We start from the raw sequence: 19961 nt of genomic DNA on the forward strand, positions 1-19961 counted from the left end.
TCATGGCTATAGAATACTGAGGAGGCAATTCTTACTAACATCTCAAGTGAGCTATCTGAGGTGAAAGCCAGTCTTTGTAGCTTTTTCTGTCCAGCTTCCCATTGCTTTGGGACCCCACAACCAGTTAGTGTCCTCTCCCCAACTGTCAGCACAGGCAGCAGGAATCCTGCTGCAGACTTCTCCGGGGCTCCACCACAGCCTGTACTGTCGGGAAGAATGGCTTCCAATGAGTCTCTGCAGGTATTGTGCAAGGTCCTCCTGGTTTACAGCTTGCGAACACCACATTGTTTTGATTGCTACAGTTTTTTGCATGCCAGGAAATCGTTGTTTATCTATTCTAGCTTCTTGCCTTTTTACTTTAAAATTACCCTGTGTGTATCTACGAAAACCCTGCTGGGATTTTGATGAAATTTCATTAAGTTTCTAGGTTAGTTCAGGGAAAACTGACATCTTAACTAACTTGAGTCTTGCTACAGGAAGGAGTGTCTTCTGTTTATAACTTAAAACTTTTTTCCATCACTACTTTATATTCATCTTTATTCTATTTTCATTGTAAAGATTCTATATAGATTTGTTAGGTTTAAATCAACATTTCTTTGTTGTTATTGTCATTATAGTTGTCAAAATATAGTACTTTAAAACACTGTTTTCCAGTTGTTCATTACTGGGGAAAGAAATATACTATACCTTGCTAAACTTCCTTATTATTTAAGAATATTTTTACACAGTCTTGGGAATTTTCTGTATAGTTGGTCATGTCATCTATAAGTATGTCTCACATCCCCTTTCTGGTTTTTTTTTTTTTTTTTGGTCTTTTTGAGACGGTTTTTCTGTGCAGTTCAGGTTGGCCTTGAACTTACTTTGTAGCCCAGGCTGGCCTCGACTTCGCAGTGATCCTCCTGCCTCAGCCTCCTAAGTGCTGGGATTACAGGTGTGTGCCACCACACCTGGCCTTCTTCTGTTCTGATTCTGCTGTCCTTTATTATTCATTTTTCTTCATTTCACTGGCTACAGCTTTCAGTAAAATGTTGGGGTATGGGTGAGGAGAGTAGAAAATAGCACTAAGTGTGACATTTGCTTCCGTCTTTAAACATTCACTTTCAGGTTGAGGAAGTTCTCTTCTATCCCTGCTTTGCTGAGCGTTTTTATCATGAGTAGATGTTGAATTATGTCAAATGCTTTTTATAATTATTGTAATTGATTTGTCGTGTGAATTTTCTTGTTTAATCAGCCTAATCTGTGAGTTACATTGAATGATTTTCAGGTGTTGAATCAGCCTTGGACTTCTGGAATATAGCCACTAGGCTATAATCTGTTGTTCTTTTAACTTATTGCTGGACTTCCACTTATTTTTCACTGAGGAGTTTTGCATTTCTGTTCCTAAGTCACATTGTCTGTAGCTTCCCTCCTTGTAGAGCTGACGGACTTGGCCCTTTCTTGTGTCTGTGAATGCTTGTTTGTTGCTATTTCCTTCTGCGTGAGCTGTGATATTGCAGTTCCCCTCTGATTCGTGGTTCTTGTTTGTTTCTAGTCTTGAACTGGTGGTGTCTTAGTCTGCTTGACTGCTAGAACAGAACACCTTAGACTGGTTGTTTAACAACAACTGCAGTCCGCTGCTCCGGTTCTGGAGGTGGGGAAGCGCAGGAAGAAGGTGCTCGCTGCATTGGTGCCTCCCGTGTGTCTGTAGGCTGAAGGTGTAGTGGCTCCCGGGGCCTCCGGAGAAGGGAGTGGAACAAGCCCTTTCAGGGTGGAACCTCAGGAGTTGTCCACCTCCTGACAGCATCACATCGGGGTTTGCTGCAGCACAGGGACTTGGGGGACACACACTTCAGAACACAGCAGAGGACCCAGCTGAAGTATTTAGGTTCTCCTTTCGTGTTGTCTCCATAGCTGTCTTTGTGGAAGACCGCCATGGCGGCCTCTTGTAGCACAGGTGAGGGGAGGGATGGTGGAGGAAGCCCGGGCGGTAGCTCAGGGAAGATGGAAAGTGCATGGAGGGGCCGCAGCGGCTGGGTGCAGATTCTCAGAGCCTGCGCTGTGGCCGCAGGAGCGAGGCAGAGTCAGGGAAGTGCAGATGCCTGTGTTTGTTCGGCTGCTGTGCTGAGGATCTGGACGCAAGCAGGAGCCTCGCATGGGCGCAGGCGGAGGATTGCAGAGAGCCCCCGACCACATCCGCCAAGTGTTCACACTTGCCGTATCGCCGTCATCGTTTTCCCTCCTCTCCTTGTGGTGTAGGTGTTTTCCGACTTGTTAGAGAACTGCAGATGTGAAGCTCTTTTACATCTGAATATTCCGTAAGACCAAGAAGCGAGCCCTGACCCAGCATGATTGGTCAGTGTGCAGAGCTTGCTCAAGTCGTCTCCTACCCACTCCTGTTCTTCATGGGAAATGAGGTTCCGGTCTGAACTGCAGTCTTGGAAGTGTTACTTCCCTCTTCTGTACTTTGAACAGCCTTTCAGTGTAGGAGAGTGGGAGTGGGAGTTAGGGGTGGACAGGGAGATGGACAACAGCTGCTGAGACGCGGGAGGTGGAGACAGACCCTCTCCAGGCGTCTCTGCACGGATTCCGCGCCTCACCCTGCATTGTGGTTTGGTTTTGATAGTTTGCTTCAGGGGCTCCATGACCACCGCTTCATACCTGTGGCCGGCAAAGTCTTCCTCCCTGGCCACACAGCGCTCAGGTTAAAGGACCATGGTTTGCCCAATAATAAATATGAATAAATAAAAGTTAAACAGTGAGCTTCATGAGTCTGCCCTGGAAGTTCACTGCACCTGCTGGGTGTGAGTCTCCGTGAAGGACCCTTGGGAATGTAGATTCTGCATCTCACCACCAGTAGGATCCCCTGTTCCGGGTTGCTTACATTAATGAATATACACATTTGTGTGTGCATACGTGTGTCTTCCTATTTTTTTTTTATTTTAAAGAGAATAATTAAAAAGAACAATAGCAAGATACCAACAACATAGACAAAAACAAAACAAAGCAAAAACAATAAAAACGACACAGGTTTCAGAACAAGATGATAGGAATTAACAGTGGCTGTTGTATTACATATTGTTGTCTTCAACGAAGTTGCTCAGATTACCAGATGTAAGAATGCAACATTGATCAAACCTGTCTTCCTATTGTCATGTGGACAGAGCACCAGAAATGATTCAGTCTGTCAAAAGGAAAGTAACTTTTTCCAGGCAGCTAAGTTAGATTAATACACAGTCAGAGAGGGGCTGGGCCCCAAGAAAGGTAGCACAGACAATAAAGAATGCGGATGGTGGCTGGAGGCGAAGCTGAAGGAGCCCAGCCTCAGGATGGAGCGGCAGTACCCGGCCTGCAGCTTCCCCGGAGATAAACAGCACCCTGAGCTTGTGCTGTCGTTAGCGTGTCCTGGTCAGTGGGCCCAGGTGGGCCCCAGGCACATAGGTGGGCGACCGGAACACCCGGGCCCGCACTCCCCTCTGTCCCAGAATGCCTTTGTTCGTGCCACACACCCTTGCTGCATACCTGTCTCCCCACTGGATCAAGGTCGGCTGAGCGGCGTAATCCTCCAGTCTGGTGGAAGTCTGACCTATATCGTACCCACATTGTGAGCCGTGACAGCTGCTCGGGACCCCTGCTGGAAATCTGGGAGCTGTTCTTCTCCTTAGACCAGTAAAACTCTCCTAACCCTGCCCCGGTTCACAACCTCATTCCTCGATGTTGTGGGACCTCACACTCAGCATGTCTGACCACTGACAGGTCAGGAGTTACATCCTAGGTTGGTGTGACTTGTTTGGAGCTGCTGTCCTGAGCTGTGGTATGCCTTTGATGCATGCCTGTGGTACGCCTTTGATGCATGCTTGTGACAAGAGTGTGGGGTTTTCTTTGGGGTCCCCGGCTGGGTGTTGCTGCTGTCTCCTGTTTGCCCAAACCCCAGATACGCAGAGCCCCGGGTGGGCAGCCCTGCTCTGGAAGCAGCTCTGCACGCAGCTTCTGGTCCTGTGGTTGAGTGGCTGAAGGGCAGGCTTCATTGTTTGTCCAACCTGGATTTGAATCCAACTCTGAGTGTGGGCGAGTTGCTTACCTTTTTAAGATTTATTTCCCTCTTTAACATAGGAATACAATAGGCAACTTTTTATGGCTGATTTTCAGGATTCAGTGAGATAACACATAAAAAAAATTTAGTATGGAGTGCAGAATGGGTTAAAAATCCAAAAACAGTAGCTATTTTATTTCCTGCCCTGTCTTTGGTGATTATAATCTGTTCTCTCTGAAAGTTGAGACTTTCCTGTATTTTTCACGATTTCTGAAACACTGTCTCAAATGTGGTCTGCAGGATTTTGTCTCCACGGTTCTCCGCCTGCTCGACAGTCCCTCGACCACCATCCGAGCGAAGGCCTTCCTGGTGCTCTGCTACGTCTTGATCCACAACCGAGAGATGCTGCTGCTCAGCTGCCAAGCACGGTGGGGCCCCCGCCTGACTGCCAGCCCCCGCCCCGCGCCCTTTGTGAGCAGATCGGTGTCACTTCACAGGGCCTTTCCTGGCCTTAATGTGTCTGATACTGACAATTTTTCCTTAAGTGTCTCGAGGGTTTGATGTTTCTCTTGTAATTTCAGCCTGGAAGCACAGAGAGCCCTGGGGGACTTTGGCAGGCAGTAGTGGCGGGTCAGGGGGATCTGGATCTGAGCACCCCGGGACAGGACCCTCGAGGTGCTGCCCAGTGGCTTCTGGAGGAGTGGCTGGGCTGTGTTCTCTTGCTATAGGATTCTGGCATTGTCTCCGGAGGCCCTCATGGAGCAGCCCTTGAGGCCAGAGGAGGCGCAGGGCAGGACAGGACAGGACTGGGGGGTTGGGGCTGGGTGGGGTCTTGGTCTCGCTCTTCCCTTTCCTCTGTCCCCCTTCCCTCGAAGAGCAGCAGTTGCTCACATTCTGCAGGTTCCTTTCTGAGCCGTTTGGCCGGCTTTGTTGAAGCCCAGAGGATTCCTGAAAGTTCAGTTTGATGTCTTTGTCTCATCTGGGCTTTTCCCTGTGCTGGACCCTCAATAGGTGTCTGGTCCCCCACCGACAGTCATCCTGTTCTGCACGAGCACCAGCCATGCTCTCGTGAACCCGTGCTGCCTCTGCCCTCTCGCCCTGTCTTCTGTGGTCTTTTTCTTGCCCCCCTTTGAGCATGCAAAGTTGCTGCGCTTGGACTTCGCAGTCATCATCCCTGACTCCGAGCTCTTCCCCTGGCGGTGGTGGGGCTGCCTCCCTCTGGTCAGGGGTGACTTCTGTGGAGAGCATCTGGCCACTCCATTTGACGTCCTCCCTGGAAGGAGCGCGGCCAGAGACCGCCAGGCCTGGCGTCGCTGGTTCTGGCGTCTGAGGAGTGCAGAAAGCGCTGCAGTGAGAGAAGGCGCAGTGCAGCCCCACTCCGCGCTGCTCGGTCTCTGCAGCCCTGTGGGAGCGAGGTGAGCTGGGGCGGGGTAGAGGGTGGCTCTGCCTTCTTGCCCTGCATGTCTGTCCTGGGGTCGCCGAGGGCCCCCTCCCCACTGGCTCCCTTCCCACCCTCCCCACTGCTTCACGCGTGACCGGATCGGGCCCTGAGCGGATGAAGGAGCCGCAGCTTGGTGGGTTCTGGTCCCTTGAGGATGACTCCGTCCTTGAAGGAGAAAGAACAGGAAGACAGGGCAGCTCTTTGGAGGCAGAACCAGTGGCAGTGACGGGAAGGAATTCTAACAACGAAGGAAGACCACAGAGAGGCGGCTTTTCGGGAAGTCAGCTGGAGAACTGAGGGAGGGCGGCCTCATGGGGACGGCGCTGGCTTCGAAAGGCCGTGGGCCACACGGAGCCGCTGACAGACGTGGAGACGCACGCCACACGGGAACAATCAGGACGGGAGCGTGGCTGCTTGGGACCCCACACGCCCAGTGCCTGCGGCTCCAGATGGTGCGGGGTTTCTGATCAAGGAGGCGGTGGCCGTCACTTCCTGCCACATGTGCTGTCTTCTGTCCCTGTGTGGGGCGAGCGTTCAGGCGTTCAGGCGGAGGGAGAATGACCGACGCAGACGAACTGTGTTTGGGTGGTGGGAGGCTGAGAGGTGGGGTGTGCCTGTTCCAGGGGATCCTTACCACCTGCACAGCGAGAGGCCGGTGTGAGCCGTGGCTCTGTCTGCGGGATTGAGGGAGGCCCGGGCCGGGCTCGGTGCTCCGACTGCTGGGCGGGAAGCTGCTGGGAAGACTTGGTTCCCAGCATCCTGCAGGCCCCGCTCTCCCACGGCCGCCTGCAGGGAGGCCTGAGAGCCGCCCTGTGCCGTGTGAGCTGGAAAGGCTGCACACGGGGCCTAGACACTGCCGGCGGAGGGCAGGAGCTCGTGGGAGTGAGGGACTTGCTCTGCAGGCCGGGCCTCGCCCCCCTGTGGCTGGCAGGGTTGCCAGGGGCCTCACCCACACAGCTGGAGCTTGAAGTGGCTTCTTAGGGAAGCCCTCTGCCCCATGGAAGCCTCATAGTGGCGACATGTGGGTGTCCCCTCCTGCAGCCCTGACACCTGGTCCCAGCAGGACAGGGCATCTGCCCTACCCCGTCCCACACGCCCTCCGGCCACGCTTCAGCGCAGAGCATGGCGTTGGAAACAAACAGCCAGGCACTGGCAGGCTCGGGCCTCCTCCAGCCTGGAGCACGAAAGCCAAAGCTTAGCACAGGGAGAGGTGGCAGGGCCTCAGCCCAGAGCCAGGAAAGCCAGTTCTGAGGAAAGGAACGCAGGTGACCGAAGCCTCTGAGAAAAGCCAATCAAACTGCACATGGAAACCCCACTCTCACCTACTGCACTGGCAACACGTGGCAGTGTGTTCTCTTTTCGAGGCTGTGGAAGCTGGTACTGTCAGACTGTGCTGTTGGAGGTGTGAAGTACGGCAGCTCTTAGGGAGAGAAGCCGCAGTGCAGGAGTGTTCTGGGTTTTGGAATGCTTGTATGTAGGAGGTGTTTGAACGATGGGACCCGGGTCTAACACTGAATTCCTCGATGTCTCGTGTGCTCCTTATGCGCGTAGACGGAGGCTAATTTTGGGCAGTGTTTTTAGTTGTGGCTGGATTTTGACTGTGGCCGGTCACATGAGTCAGGACAGTTCCCCGTGTCAGTGGGAAAAAGCTCCAGAGATTGGAGCATTTCTGATTTTGGACTTTTGTATTAAGGATGCTCACCCGCTGTCTAGGGAAATTGTGTATTTATTTGTCTCTTGGCCTGGCAGACACACGGCTACATATGGGGTGACAGCACAGGGCCTCAGGGCTGGCAAGAAGCGAAGCTGCCCGGGGCCCAGCACCAGGACACTGGCAGCGGAGCTCTGACTTCTCCCTTTGTTTTCTGTTGCTGTTGTCACAGGTTAGCATGGTGCCCGCTGTTGATGTCAGCCCCCCCGGGTGACCCTTACACCTAAAGGCACAGGCTTGAGGTAGTGGCTGCTGCTGAGCCTCCCCTGAGCTCTGGTGGCTGTGGAGCCCGTGTTTTGCCAGTTTGTGGCTGGCGCTCTTGCTCAGCTTTGAGGGTGTCTTTTAGGTTGGCACCCACACAGAGCTACTGGCAAGGTCTCCTCGCATTGCCTGCATCCCCTCCTGCCCCAGTATCCTTCGCCCTCTCCTGCCACCACCTGTCTCACCTGATTGGCAGGCCCACCTGACCCTCTGCACTGCCTACAGTGATGGAATGGGGACTTCTGTCCTCCCAGCTCCCTCCTGAATTGCACCTGAGCAGCGGGACTAGGACTTCCTGGAGGGAGGTCTCTGGATTTCCTCATACCCCATCCAGGTATGGGAGTGTGGTGCTGCTGTGAAAAGGAACACGGGAGACCTCCAGCCATGGCCACAGTGGCCTCCAACAGCTTCCTCCCGAGAAAGGCGAGGAGCAGGACAGTGTTCCCAGCCGTGTCAGTCAGTGTCTTACCAGAGAAACAGATACAGCACATGATACACACATGTATGAGAAAATACAGGATCTGTTTCCGACATCAGCCACAGAGTCGGATGAGGAAGCATGCAGAGGGTGTCTACACACTAGAGACTGGAAGTTTCAGTCCAAGGTCTGGAGCTCACTGCAGCATTCTGTCCAAGTCTGCATCCAGTGGGTCTAGGACAGAAGGCTGATGAGTCTACTCCGGAAGGCTGAAGGATGCCAGGCAGAAGCCAAAGAGTCTGTGCTAGAAGCCAGGAGATGACGTCCAAGCTGGACACAAAGACTGGAGCTCCTCTGAAGAACAGAAGCAAGTCTGTCCTTCCTCATTTCCTCTTATACTGTCCAGGGTCCCGGGGATGAACCGCCCTAGGGTGGGTCCTCTACACCCTAGGGTGTAAGCTTGCTGAGCTTAGTTAAGGTTCTCAACTTCTCAAGTGGACACAGTCAGTGAACTGTTACACCGGCCTACCACGTGGTTAGTCCTTAGGGATGGGCAGAAACAGGGAGACATGTTCGCTTACTAATCAGGAAGGAAGATTGGAGGATTAAATTAAAAATTAGCAAAAACAGCAGTTGAAGAGGGTGGATGAGGTTGAGGAGCAGGGCAGGGTGGTTTGTACCATCATCACCAGGAGGTGAATATTTTACATAAATAAATGAGAGTGGTAAAATGCAGTCCCCCATTGAGAGTAATCTGTGTGTCAGGTTTGTAGAATAGTTTCCCAAAGAAGAGAGATTTAAACTGCTCTGGAGTCACAGTATCAGGGCAGGATAATTCTTTTAGGATTTATTTTGGGTGCCAAAAACCCAATGAAGAAACCTAAAACTGCATCCAATTTTCCTGTTGTCAATATTAATATTTGTATTGCTTCTTGAAACTATTACCTATGTGGTAAGAGAAAACCAATAATTATGCCAAGTTCAATCATAGCCGAGATTTTCCAGCTTAAAGAAAAGCATTAATTATAGAATATAAGGTAAAAACCTGTCGTTAGTTTGAATCAGAAGTACTAGGATGAATTCATGGTTTATTTTTCCATTGTTTAAAAGAAGGTATGTATTTCATACTTTATGGGCCCCCTGCTGGTCTGCTGGTGTTGCCCTCATGGAAGACCACAGACTGGGCGGCTTGAAGGGTGTGAACTCATTGTCCCCAGTTCCGAAGGCTCCAAGCCCCAGAATGGGGGCCGCATGTCTGGTTTCTCCTGGACCGGGGGAGGATCGCCCTGCCACATGGCCCCCTGCGTGTCCAGGCCTGGGTTCTCCCATCTCAACAGCCCCAGGCGGGTTGGGGCAGCATGCCACCCTTGGGACTTGCACTGCACTGCTGACCTCTAGGCCTGTCTCCAGAGGGCTTCGCTGTGGGTTTTATCAAAGTGGGGCCGGGTTTGTGTTTCAGTTCTTGAAAGATGCAGGTCTGTCTGTAGTTTCCTTGCTCGCTCGATCTTTCTCTTTTCCTTTCTCTTGTTGTAGCATCGTTGTAACACCAGCCTCATAACGTGGATCAAGATGTGGACCCTCCTCCTCTGTTTTCTAGAAAAGGTTGTAGAAATTTTTCCACGTTCAATAGATTTCTTCAGTGAATTCATCTGAGCTTGGAGATTTATTTTGGAGAGGTTGAAATTATGTATTCAATTTCTTCAATGATTACAAGGCCACTCAGATTTTTAAATTTTATTTGGTTAAACATTGGTAGTTTTTGATTCTCAGAGATTCAACCCTTTATTTCTAAATGTGTGAGTTTGTGAACATTATGCTTTTTTGGCATTTCCTTATGTTTTTAAGTACTGAAGAATTCATAGTGTTACTTCTTTTTATTTCTGATATTGATGACTTAAACCTATCTTTTATTTTCGGCAGTCTTGGTATAGATTTATCACTTGCCACAGGGTTTTTTTTTTTTTTTTTTTGAGTCACTAGCTTTTTATTTTCTCTGTTGTCAGTTTCTTCTGATGTTTATTTGTTTTCTTTCTGCTTGCTTTTTTTTGCCCTTCTTTTCCTAGTTTCTCCAAGTTGAAACTGAGATTATTTATATTGATTTCCCCTTTGGAAAAGGTCTCGTGTATCATCTAGTGCTGTAAATCTCAGTTATGCTTTTGCACAGATTTTGATTTAAAAACATTATTCAGTTCACTGTAACCTTTTTATTTCCCATGGAACTTCCTTCCCCAGTTGAACCATGTATTATTTAGAATTGTGTTGTTTAATTTTCATTATTTAGAGATTTTTTTTTTTTGTTGACATTTGAGTGTGGATAGTTTGACTTATGGTGAGTGAGCTGAGATTTCAGGGTTTTTTTTAGACTAGTTGGGGTTGGTTTTGTGGTTTAGCAAACGCTCTGTCTTGATGGAGTGTTCCGGACCTGTCAGTGAGACCCTGTTGCTTTGTTGTGCTGTTTAGGTGTTCTGTGTGCTTGCTGTTTTTTCTGGCTAGAACTTCTGTCTATTTCTGAAGGAGTACAGTTGGGGAAATTGGTCAGTCTGTGGCATCTACGCTTCATTTTGTCCATTCTGATGCTCTTCTTAGTTTTTTGTATTCTCAGCCTGCTATTCTCACTTCCTTGTGTTTAGAGACCTTTCTTTAGCCTTTCTAGAGTGATAGGTTTGCTGTTTAAAAATGGTTTTGCTTTGAGAACTCTTCCTGCCCCTTTATTACTAACCTGTATTTTATTACACTCATAACTTGTGGTTGACAGTTCTTTTGCTTCTTGTTTTTTGAGTCTTTGAAAATGTTCATCTCTCCCCTGGCCTCTGTGATTCCTTGTTGTGGTTTCCAATCTGTCTTTTCCAATCTGTGTTTCTTTATGACTAACAGGTCATTTTTCTCCAGATTTTTGGAAGATGTTTTCTTTGCTGTTGGGATTTAGGAATTTAATTGTTGTGTGTGTTTGGCATGGATGCTTTGGATTTACCGTGTTCAGACTTTGCTCAGTTTCTTGAGTCTGTAGGTCTGTATCTCTGCAAATGTGGCTATTTCTCAGGCACTGTATCTTTGAATCCTTTTTTGTTCTCATTCACCTCTCGTCCTCATTTTTGGCTCCAGTGTTATAAATGTAAGGTGTTTCTAGCTTCCAGCAGTTTCCTGAGAGTGTTTTAGTTTTGTCTCTCTTATCTGTTTTTTAGATTTTAGAAACTGAATTTATCTGTCCTCCAATTCAACTGATTCTGTTTTCTTTTATATGTATTCTGCTATTGGCTTCATCTAGTGAGGCCTTTATCTTAGTTATTACATTTTTCGGTTATAAAGTTTATATTCAGTTCATTTTTATGGCCTGTTTTTTTTTTCTCTGAGACTTTAAATTCTTCTTTGGCTTTAAGAGAACGTGTTAAACTTTTTGTTTTTTTTTTTTTTTGGTTTTTCTCCGGTACCGGGAACCGAACTCATGACCTTGCGCTTGCCGGGCAGACGCTTTGCCGCTGAGCTAAATCCCCAGCCCCCGTGTTAAACTTTTTGGAATGGATCCACGAGGTCGCCTGGAAGTGCCTGCCGAGCATCCTAGCACCAGCTCACAGCGGTCTTGGCGCCTGCTCCTTGTCTTTTTGACTTGAGCTGCGGTTTCCCTGGTTCTTGTGGTGATGAGTGGTTTTTGGACGTTTGGTGATGGGCATTTGTCTGCTAGGAGATTTGCACCCTTTGCTCGCTGTGTGTCGCTGGCCCTGTTGTGCTTGGTGGGGCTCTGCTCTCGGAGCTGACCAGGTGGGACGCTCTTCGCCTCCTCCTGCTTCGCTGCCTGGGTCTCCTGAACCCTGGTCCTGACAGGAAAATCGGTCACTCCTGTCTGCTCCCGTCCCACGAGGAGGAGGTTTGTTCTCTGTTGGGTCTGACAGCCCCTACCCCTTCTGCTAGGGCTTGGAGTGGGCTCTCCGGGGCAGGGGTGGCATGGGAGACGAAGTCCCTGAGGGCCTGCTAAGATGAAGGAGCAGGAGGGCGAAGGACAAGGGACTTGTGTGACTTCCTGGTCCTGTGTTGCCTGGGCAGGCAGGGTGGGGCAGGGAGGGGTGGAGGGGCGGGGCAGGGAGGGACGGGTGCTGGGATGCCGCTGTCTCACAGTTTCCGGTCACAGAGACAAAATGCAACACCCACAACTTAGAGCAGGACAGGGTCACCTGGCTGGCTGTTTTTGGAGGATTCAGCCCCGGGTCAGCTGGTGCCAAGGCCGGGATGGTGCGTTGGATGGGACTGCTGAGGAGCTGTGTGTGGTCACGTGGCCAGGAGCAGAGGGCGAAGCGGGAGCTGGGGAGCTGGGAGGAGACTCACCCCAGCCAGGGACAGCACAGGAGCGCTCCTGAGTCTTGCTGTCTTGCTCTTGGAGTGTCTGGTGAGTTTTAGCTGGAAGAGGGAACCCCTTGGAAGACGGGGCTGCTCCGTCTTTGCAAGACTGCAAATCCTCAGTCACTTCTAAGCATCACTTACGGAAGTGTGAGTGCTGTGACCGTTGGGGAGCGACTTGGAAATGTCCGTGACCATTCACAACGCTAACAGGCTTGCATTTGCTGTTTAAATTCTGGAGATTAATGCATGGACTGTTTGCGACATGGGCGTGAGGGTGTCCAGTGCAATGTGGTTTCTGGTGGTGAATACCTGGAGTTTCATCAGTATTGAAATATTTCAATAAATGATGGCATTGCCTAATATAAATGATGAATTGGTTAATTTGGAGGCATGTTCATTATGTAGAGACAAGTGAAAAACAAAACGGCGGAGTTCTGTATTGTGAAGATATTTTTGTAAAATAAAATCAAATGGAAAAACACTTACTTGTGTATTTGTATAAAAATCCAAATAATACCAAGCGGATTGTTTGAGAGGGGTAGGATAGGGAGTGTAATGGTTGGTACGTTGTGATACATTGAGGGACCAGAAGCCTGACTTAAGTAACTCTTCTGCATCCTGCGGTGTAGAGGACACACCCTTATGCTCTAGGATGTTGTTCCTTGTGTCAGCCTGAGAGGTTTAAACGTTTAAGTGACTCTGTGAACATCCTGAGCCTGTGCAAGAGGAGAGCCTGGAGATGGCGTGAGTGCTACACCTGCCCCGGGGTGGGTAGCCCGGTTACAGTATAGGGGAGGAGAAGAGGCCTGCTCTCCCTCTTTCTGTTCTTGGTGCTTTTGCTGTCTTCAGTCACCATGCATGGTTGCCTGTCCCCTCAGCCAGGACACCCTGCCTTGGAGCCAGCTGAGTATGGACTAAAACCTTCACAAACTGTGAGCTGAATAAACCCGTCCTCCTCTAATTTTGGGTCAGGTATTTTGTCTCAGCAAGGAAAGAAAAGTAACTAAGACAATTGTCTTGATTCATTTGTATTTTAGGCTGTACAATGTTTCTTTTCTCTAATTAAAAAAATCTAATGAACAGAAAACTAAAAGAAATGTTAGTAATAGGTTAGTTTTAAGTAATAAGTTCATTTTAAAAGATGAAGATCTCTAAGACCTTAAAAGTTCGATCATTTTAGACTTTTAGATTTAATTTAGTAATATAAATTATTCTCCTAACAAATACTTAGTACAGTCTGTGGAAAAAGGTTGGTGTCTACTTCTTTGTGTTTTGCAACCTGGGTGTTGTATTAGTGTGTGTGTAAAACACGCAATTGTGTATAAAGGTGTGCAAAGAGAGGCCATGTGTGGGCCACACACGTTAAAATGCTCTGTGGTGTGTGTACATAGGAAAGTGTTTTTCCTGTGCCGTGGAGCTGCCGTCCGCCTGACAGCTGAGCCTCATGGCCAAGCCTGCGACAACCTTTCTGTGTGATGTGGATATTCTCCCTGCTTACTGTCATCACCGTCAGCCTTTGTGGATCAGATTTCAGCACATTTTCTGTGATGTCGGCTCTGAAATCTAGCCAGCATGAGACAGGCAGGGAGATTGAGCCCCAGGATCAGGTGAGAACGAGATGATAGCCCCCGTGCCCACCCCCGCTCCAAATGGGTCTGTGCTCACACTGCGTACGACAGGCGATGGAGCAGGGCCTGGTGTGTGTCTGGGTGCAAGGCCCACCCAGGGTGCAGTGCGTCGTGTAGGTTGGCTGCGGTTGGCTGCGGGCTGGAGGCCGGTGCCGCCTGGTGGAGCAGGTTTCCTGGAGACTGTTTCCCCTCTCCCACGGCCTTGCTATTAATAGGGTAATCAGTGAAATTAAAAAATTGCTTTGATCTTGAAAGATTTTTTTTTAAAGAAATATTTACTCTGGATATTTGGTTAACTGTGTGAGAAAAATGATTTTGTCTGCTTATACCATGCAAAAGTCAATTCCAGATGGATTAAAGAATTATGTACCCCAAAGAAACCATAAACAGCTGGAAGAAAATTTGTTTCAATATGGGCAAGGGAGGGGCTGGGGATATAGCTCAGTGGCATAAGTGCCTGACTGGCAAGCGCGAAGTTGTGAGTTTGATCCCCGGTACCACAAAAAAACAAAAAAAATGAAAAACAAAAAAAATAGGGGCAAGGGAGGTTGTTCTGAGAAGAGCAGTGAGAAAAAACATGAAAGGAAGTGCTGGTAGTGGGGCTGTATATGAAGTAGAAATTTTATATCTAAAAATTGTAAGCAAAATTTATATTCTAGTGAAACTATTAAATCCATACTATAGAGAGATTCAGAGTAATAGGAATATTCAGCCCCATTGGTAATCAGAGAAATACAAATTAAAATGATAATCAAATACTATCTCTACCCATAACATTGTCAGAGGAATGCAACCATTACCACTGACTTCTCTCCAAATTACCGGGAGAGGGACAGCTTTTTCTTCAATGGATGAGGCTGCCTTTTAGTGGCATCTTTGTAATGTGCATTAGGATCTCTGATCCGTGTCTCCACTGTTGTAAATAAAGTTGAACACAGGTCTGTGCTTTGCTAGAGCATGAAGTACCTGAAGGGTCAGGTCTCAGGAACCCGGCCCTCCTTGGAGGCTGAGGTTGTCTCTAGCTCCGCCACCCAATGTGGCAGGCAGGATGTGGCAGTGTCCGGCGATGTCACGGGACCCGGCAGTTTTGGGTGCCTGTCCTTACCGTGTAGCAGCCACGGGTTGCCAGGGTTGCTCCTGCAGCCAGCAGATGAGCCCTTTCCCAAGTGACCTTCAGTTAGATGTAAGCGTCAGTGCATCCTCTGCCTGAGCCTTCCTCCCAGGAAAGCACCCAGCAAAGCCCATAGACAAGGATCCCCGAAGCAAAGAGGCAGCAGCGGAGCGGATCACTTCCACTCCTCGATTTGCGACCTGAGTGTTGTGACGATGGTCAGTGTGGAGGACGCCTGGGTGACTCTCCTTGAAGGAGGAGCAATTGCCTCCATCTTGGCTGAGCCTGGCCCCCTTTCCATGTATTGATGTGTGCAGAGCCGGCTAGGACTTTTCCTTACCCCTTGAGACGGCTTTAAGCAACGCTAGTTAGTCCAGCTGAGGAGATGATGTGTCTTCAAAGCAAGGCGACAGGTCAGTGTTGCCCCGCCTGTAGCTCCCAAGCAGCGTGTGTGAGCCGGGCGGGAGGGAGAGCTGTGTTTCGTGCTGTTGCTGGAATCGAGCCTTGAGATAAGAGGCTGTGACTTCCCAGGACATAGAAGATCCCACATCAGAGCTGAAACACCGACCCCAAAACATCGCATACGACCTCAGTTGTGTCACACAGATTACTCCTTCCGGACATCCTCCTCTCTGCATTGGCAGAGGTGACCCCGGGCCTCCTACCCAGACCAGCTCATGGCACTCACCTGTTTCCTGCCATTCTCACAGTCACTCATCCTCGAGCCCCTCCCTTCACAAGTTAAACCTGGGTTGGGACCTGGGTCGAGGCCTTTGTTCCGGATGGCCATCGTCATGGCTGGACTTAGGACCCCTTGACTCCCCGCAGCTACAAATATGCCTTAGTGTCTTTATTCTCATCGTGGGCTGCATTGGAAATGGTAGGCTGGAATTAACTCACTATGATTTGAGTAACTTTCCATGGGCTTACAAATATAAACTTCCTGGGCTGAGATGAGGACCGGGAAGGGCTGTCAAGAGGCGAGACTGTAGCGTGTGTCCTGCTTGCTGATTGAAAGCGTATACCTGGTGGTGCAAGACAGAACCCAGTTTTTCAGCATGTGTTTTCCCCAGCCAGCACCATGACACATGTTCAGTAAGCCGTTCCTCATTTCTATTAAGCCCAGTGCTTCTGGGCGGTGGAGGAGTTGCTGAGACCGTGGATGTTATGTGCTTGGGCCCACTGCCACATCTTGTTAGCTGTTAATACGTCCCTGACTGGAGGTGTTCTTACATTGGTTGCCGTGGTGGTAAAGAAGCTGTTTCTGAAGCCTGTACTGCTGGAGCTGGCAGTTTATGGGTGTGGGAAGCAGATACACACCCAGGATCTGTGTTTATTCCAGTGAGAATAGTTGCTGCCCTTCCACAAACCATCACGTTCCTAGGTACCTGGTCGGTCTCCCCAGGAAAGGGGCCACATGGGGGGTTCAGCATTGGTTCCGCCTGTTGGCTGGAGAGCCGGTGTCCAGGTCATCCTTGGTGAGGGACGTTCCTTCTGGTGAGCGCTTGTGTGGGTTAGCCACCTTGTCCCCTTTGCCAGGATGGCTAGAGAAACCTGTGACAGTCGAGTATTCCGCGCTTGGTCTCTCGCGTTTGTAACCCGCTTGATGACGGTCCCTGCTGTGTGTGCCCGGCATTGTGCTTGGGGGTCAGGTTAATGATGGGCCGCAGGGTCTCTTGATGTCAGGGTCCTGTGTTCTCTAGAGCAGCTGTTTCTCAAGGATAAAAATGTAACCCACAGAGGAGAACTGGTTTCACATTCACAGCTCAAAGGTCAGTGTTGCATTCACTTCTTGGTGCTTCCTGGGCTCGTTGGCCGCAGACACTCGGGGTAGCACAGGTCAAGCCTGCACAGGGCCCAGTGGCAGCACGGCTGTACTGCAGCTTAGACTGGGCTGAGCCTTCGCTCCGGCGCCATTCAGAACAGCAGCCTAGGGCTGTGCGGAAGAGCGAGTGAGAACACCTCGGAGGTGGTGTGTGCTCCCTCCTGAACTCACAGAATCCCGTCGCCTCTCTTTGTTTTTGGTCATCGTCAGGAGAAGATGCAGACTTGTCCTTGGCCTGGAGGACGTCTCGGAGCCCTCGCCGAGGTGGGAGGCCCCGGAGCCCCAGAGGTTTGTCTGTCTCCATCTCCCCGAGCTGTGGATGCCTCCTCAGGTCTGGTCGGCTTAATGTCCCCAAGACAGTACGCGGAGGTGATTTTGGAAGCATTGTGCTGGCCGCTGTGTGGCCAGGCGCAGGAGCGCTGCTGTAGCTTTGCAAGGAAGCAGTGCGCACGATGAGTCCAAGCAGACCTTGTGCCCGCTGTGGCCTCCCACTCTGCTGTCCTTGTGATATAGAAAAGTCCTTTCGAGTTAGCAGCAATGGAGACGCCATGGCGAGGCAGGCCGCCTCTGGAGAAGCCGCGCACGCGGATGGCGGCTGCGGTCGCAGGGATAGATGTTTGCATTTTGGCTGCTGTCCTGTCATTGTTCAAGATCCATTGTTCCCCCCAGAGCCCCTTTCCAAGAGCTGCACTGGCCAAGTGGACCATTTACGTGGAGGTGTAACAGATACAATCACCCCTTGAAGGTTTTGCTGTTGGTACTAATTTTAGGATTGGTTTTCCTGTTACATGGTTTATCGTCTTGGTAGAGAGGGGGCGTTTCAGACTTCAGTTGTTCCTTCTTGTCATCTGAGTCCTTCTGTCACTGGGCAGCTGGCCAGGGTGCGGGCTCCACAGTTCCTACACAGTAGGTCTGTTGCAGTTATCATTTAGGAAGCAGGAACTAATCACAGAGTAGCCCGGACATATGTGGAGGGCAGTGTAATTTGAGTTCGGGCCAAAGCCATTTATCACCTGGCCACCATAAGCTGAGAGACAAAAGCTTTAATTACAAGAAGAGTTATGGAGTTGGGTGATGAATTTGCTGAGGCTCTGGCAGGGGACGGAAGAGAGGAAAAATGCATCCCATATTTAAAGCAAGTCGTTGCTGCTGTAGGGGGCAGCAGTCACAAGTTACAGAAGGTGCGTAGACATAAAAATGGGCTTGGAGCGGAGCGAACAAAGACAAGCACTGCTTTCCTTCTCCCAAAATAGTGTCCTGCTGCGTGAGGGCCCCGTCACACTGCGAGAGGAGGCCACCTCTGGGGTGAAATCGGGCGCTTGTGGGCGCTTGGGGCAGCTGCACAGCAGAGCTCCCCGAGGAAGCTGGCGGTCACCGCCACAGCAGGCACGGTGCAGCTCCGGAGTCACCTCAGCCCAGTCACAGCCTGGCAGGGTCTTGCCAGAGCTCCCACTGCCAGCCCTGCTCCGCCTCTGCCCTGTATCATCTCACCTGGCGTTGGCAGCAGTGAGAGATTGCCTTGCAGAAACAGGATAAAAGTAAGAGCAAAGCCGCGCTCAGTGCTCTCAGGACAGAGGCCCTTGTGGAGGCTCCGCTCCTGCTCTGTGCTGGGTGGTTTGTTCCGCCGGGGATCCCGCTTATTTTCCTGCTGCAGTGAGGCTGCATGTGGGGTGGATGTGCCCGGTTGATCCCTGTCCAGCAGTGCATGGCCTGGGGCTGGGGGGCTGCAGGACATGGGGCAGTGCCCACCGATGGGCATCGAACTGGGTGGGGCTGGCAGAGGTGTGGTGGGAAGGGATGGGGAGCTGGGCAAGGCCTGAGATAGCTCCTGCCATGCCTCAGATTTGTGTCAGCATCTCAGACCTCCTCACAGCTCTCAGGTCACTCTCAGATCACACAGCAGCTACACTTCGGTGTTTAATGATTTTTCTACAAGAATTACTATTCCAGCAGACTTTGTATATCTCACCGAATACGTGGCAGTCCTGTTCCTCCAGTCCCTTGTGTTATTATTATTATTGTGTAGAATTGGGGATTGAATGCAAGGCTTTCACACTGAGCTACATCTGATCCCTTTTATAGATAAGTAAAAATATAAATATAAATATGTCTGTTTTTTTTGTTTGAGACAAGCTCTCACTGTGTAGTTCAGGCTGATCCTGAACTCACTTTGTAGCCCAGACTGGCCTTGAACTTACAGCAATCGTCCTGCCTCAGCTTCCTGAGTGCTGGGATTACAGCCATGTGCCATCATGCCCAGCTCCATCCCTTTTATATTTTGAGGCAGGGTTTTGCTAATTTGCTAAATGGCCCTGGCTGGGCTCTAGCTTGGGATCCTCCTGCCTCAGCCTCCCAGAGTGCTAGAACTATAAACATGCATCACCACAGCTGGTGTGGGAGCATTATTCTTCATTTCCTGTCCCTCAGCTCTGTCATTCAGCAGCAGATCTGATTGTTGGTACCTGAGAAAGGTGCCAGGTTCGTTAGCCACACCATCTCCCACCTCCTCTGCAGCCAGGCCTCCCTGGCTTCTCTCTCTTTTCTTTTTTTCTTTTTTTTTTTTTTTTTGGTCTTTTTGAGACAGGGTCTCGCTGTGCAGTTCAGGCTGGCCTTGAGCTCACTTTGCCTGCCTCAGCCTCCCAAGTGCTGGGATTACAGGCCTGCACCACCACGCCCAGCGTTCTCCCTGGCTTCTCATCTGAGCTGTTTTAGTCCCCTTGTCTGGCCTCGTGCCTGTGTCTGTGATCTGTGCTCCTGGTGGTTTCTGAGCACCTGTCAGAGTGTGTCAGCAGTCTCCACTGAGCATCAGAGTCGAGGTTCTTACTGTGGTCCAAGCCCGGTATCTCTGTTAGAGATCTGTAGATCTCTAGACCAGAGTGAGGGAAGCAGCAGCCATCTGGTGCACACAAAGCCCATGTGCACAAGAACAGAGAGAATCTATGCAGGGAGTTCAGAGACATTCTGAGGGCCCAACTGCTCCAGACGGATTTCCATTTCTCTGTGGAAGGCAGTTAGGGGAGCCGTGAACCTGGGGACCCTAACTCAAAACAGGGAGGAGATCTCTCTGTTCTTGTGCACATGTGCTTTGTGTGCACCAGACGGCTGCTGCTTCCCTCACTCTGGTCTCTGCAGAGACAGCTTTGGTGAGGAGACCTCCTTTGACAGAGGGACTCACTCGCCTTCATTTTCTCTGTGGCACGCACCCCTGCTACGTTGTAGTTATGT

The 19961-nt window shown here is 50.1% G+C and overlaps 1 protein-coding gene across 1 annotated transcript in view; it reads left to right on the top strand.

The window, feature by feature from the left end:
* The window catches only part of Ulk4 (unc-51 like kinase 4), a 398151-nt gene that overhangs the window by 112673 nt on the left and 265517 nt on the right, over positions 1-19961 (top strand). Inside the window, exon 22 of the mRNA XM_005383568.2 lies at positions 4310-4437. Coding sequence (XP_005383625.1) covers positions 4310-4437 — 128 coding nt within the window. The remainder of the gene's footprint in view (positions 1-4309; positions 4438-19961) is intronic.

Source organism: Chinchilla lanigera, unplaced genomic scaffold, assembly GCF_000276665.1.
Source record: "Chinchilla lanigera isolate Chin_1 unplaced genomic scaffold, ChiLan1.0 scaffold00019, whole genome shotgun sequence".
Classification (NCBI taxonomy): Eukaryota; Metazoa; Chordata; class Mammalia; order Rodentia; family Chinchillidae; genus Chinchilla; species Chinchilla lanigera.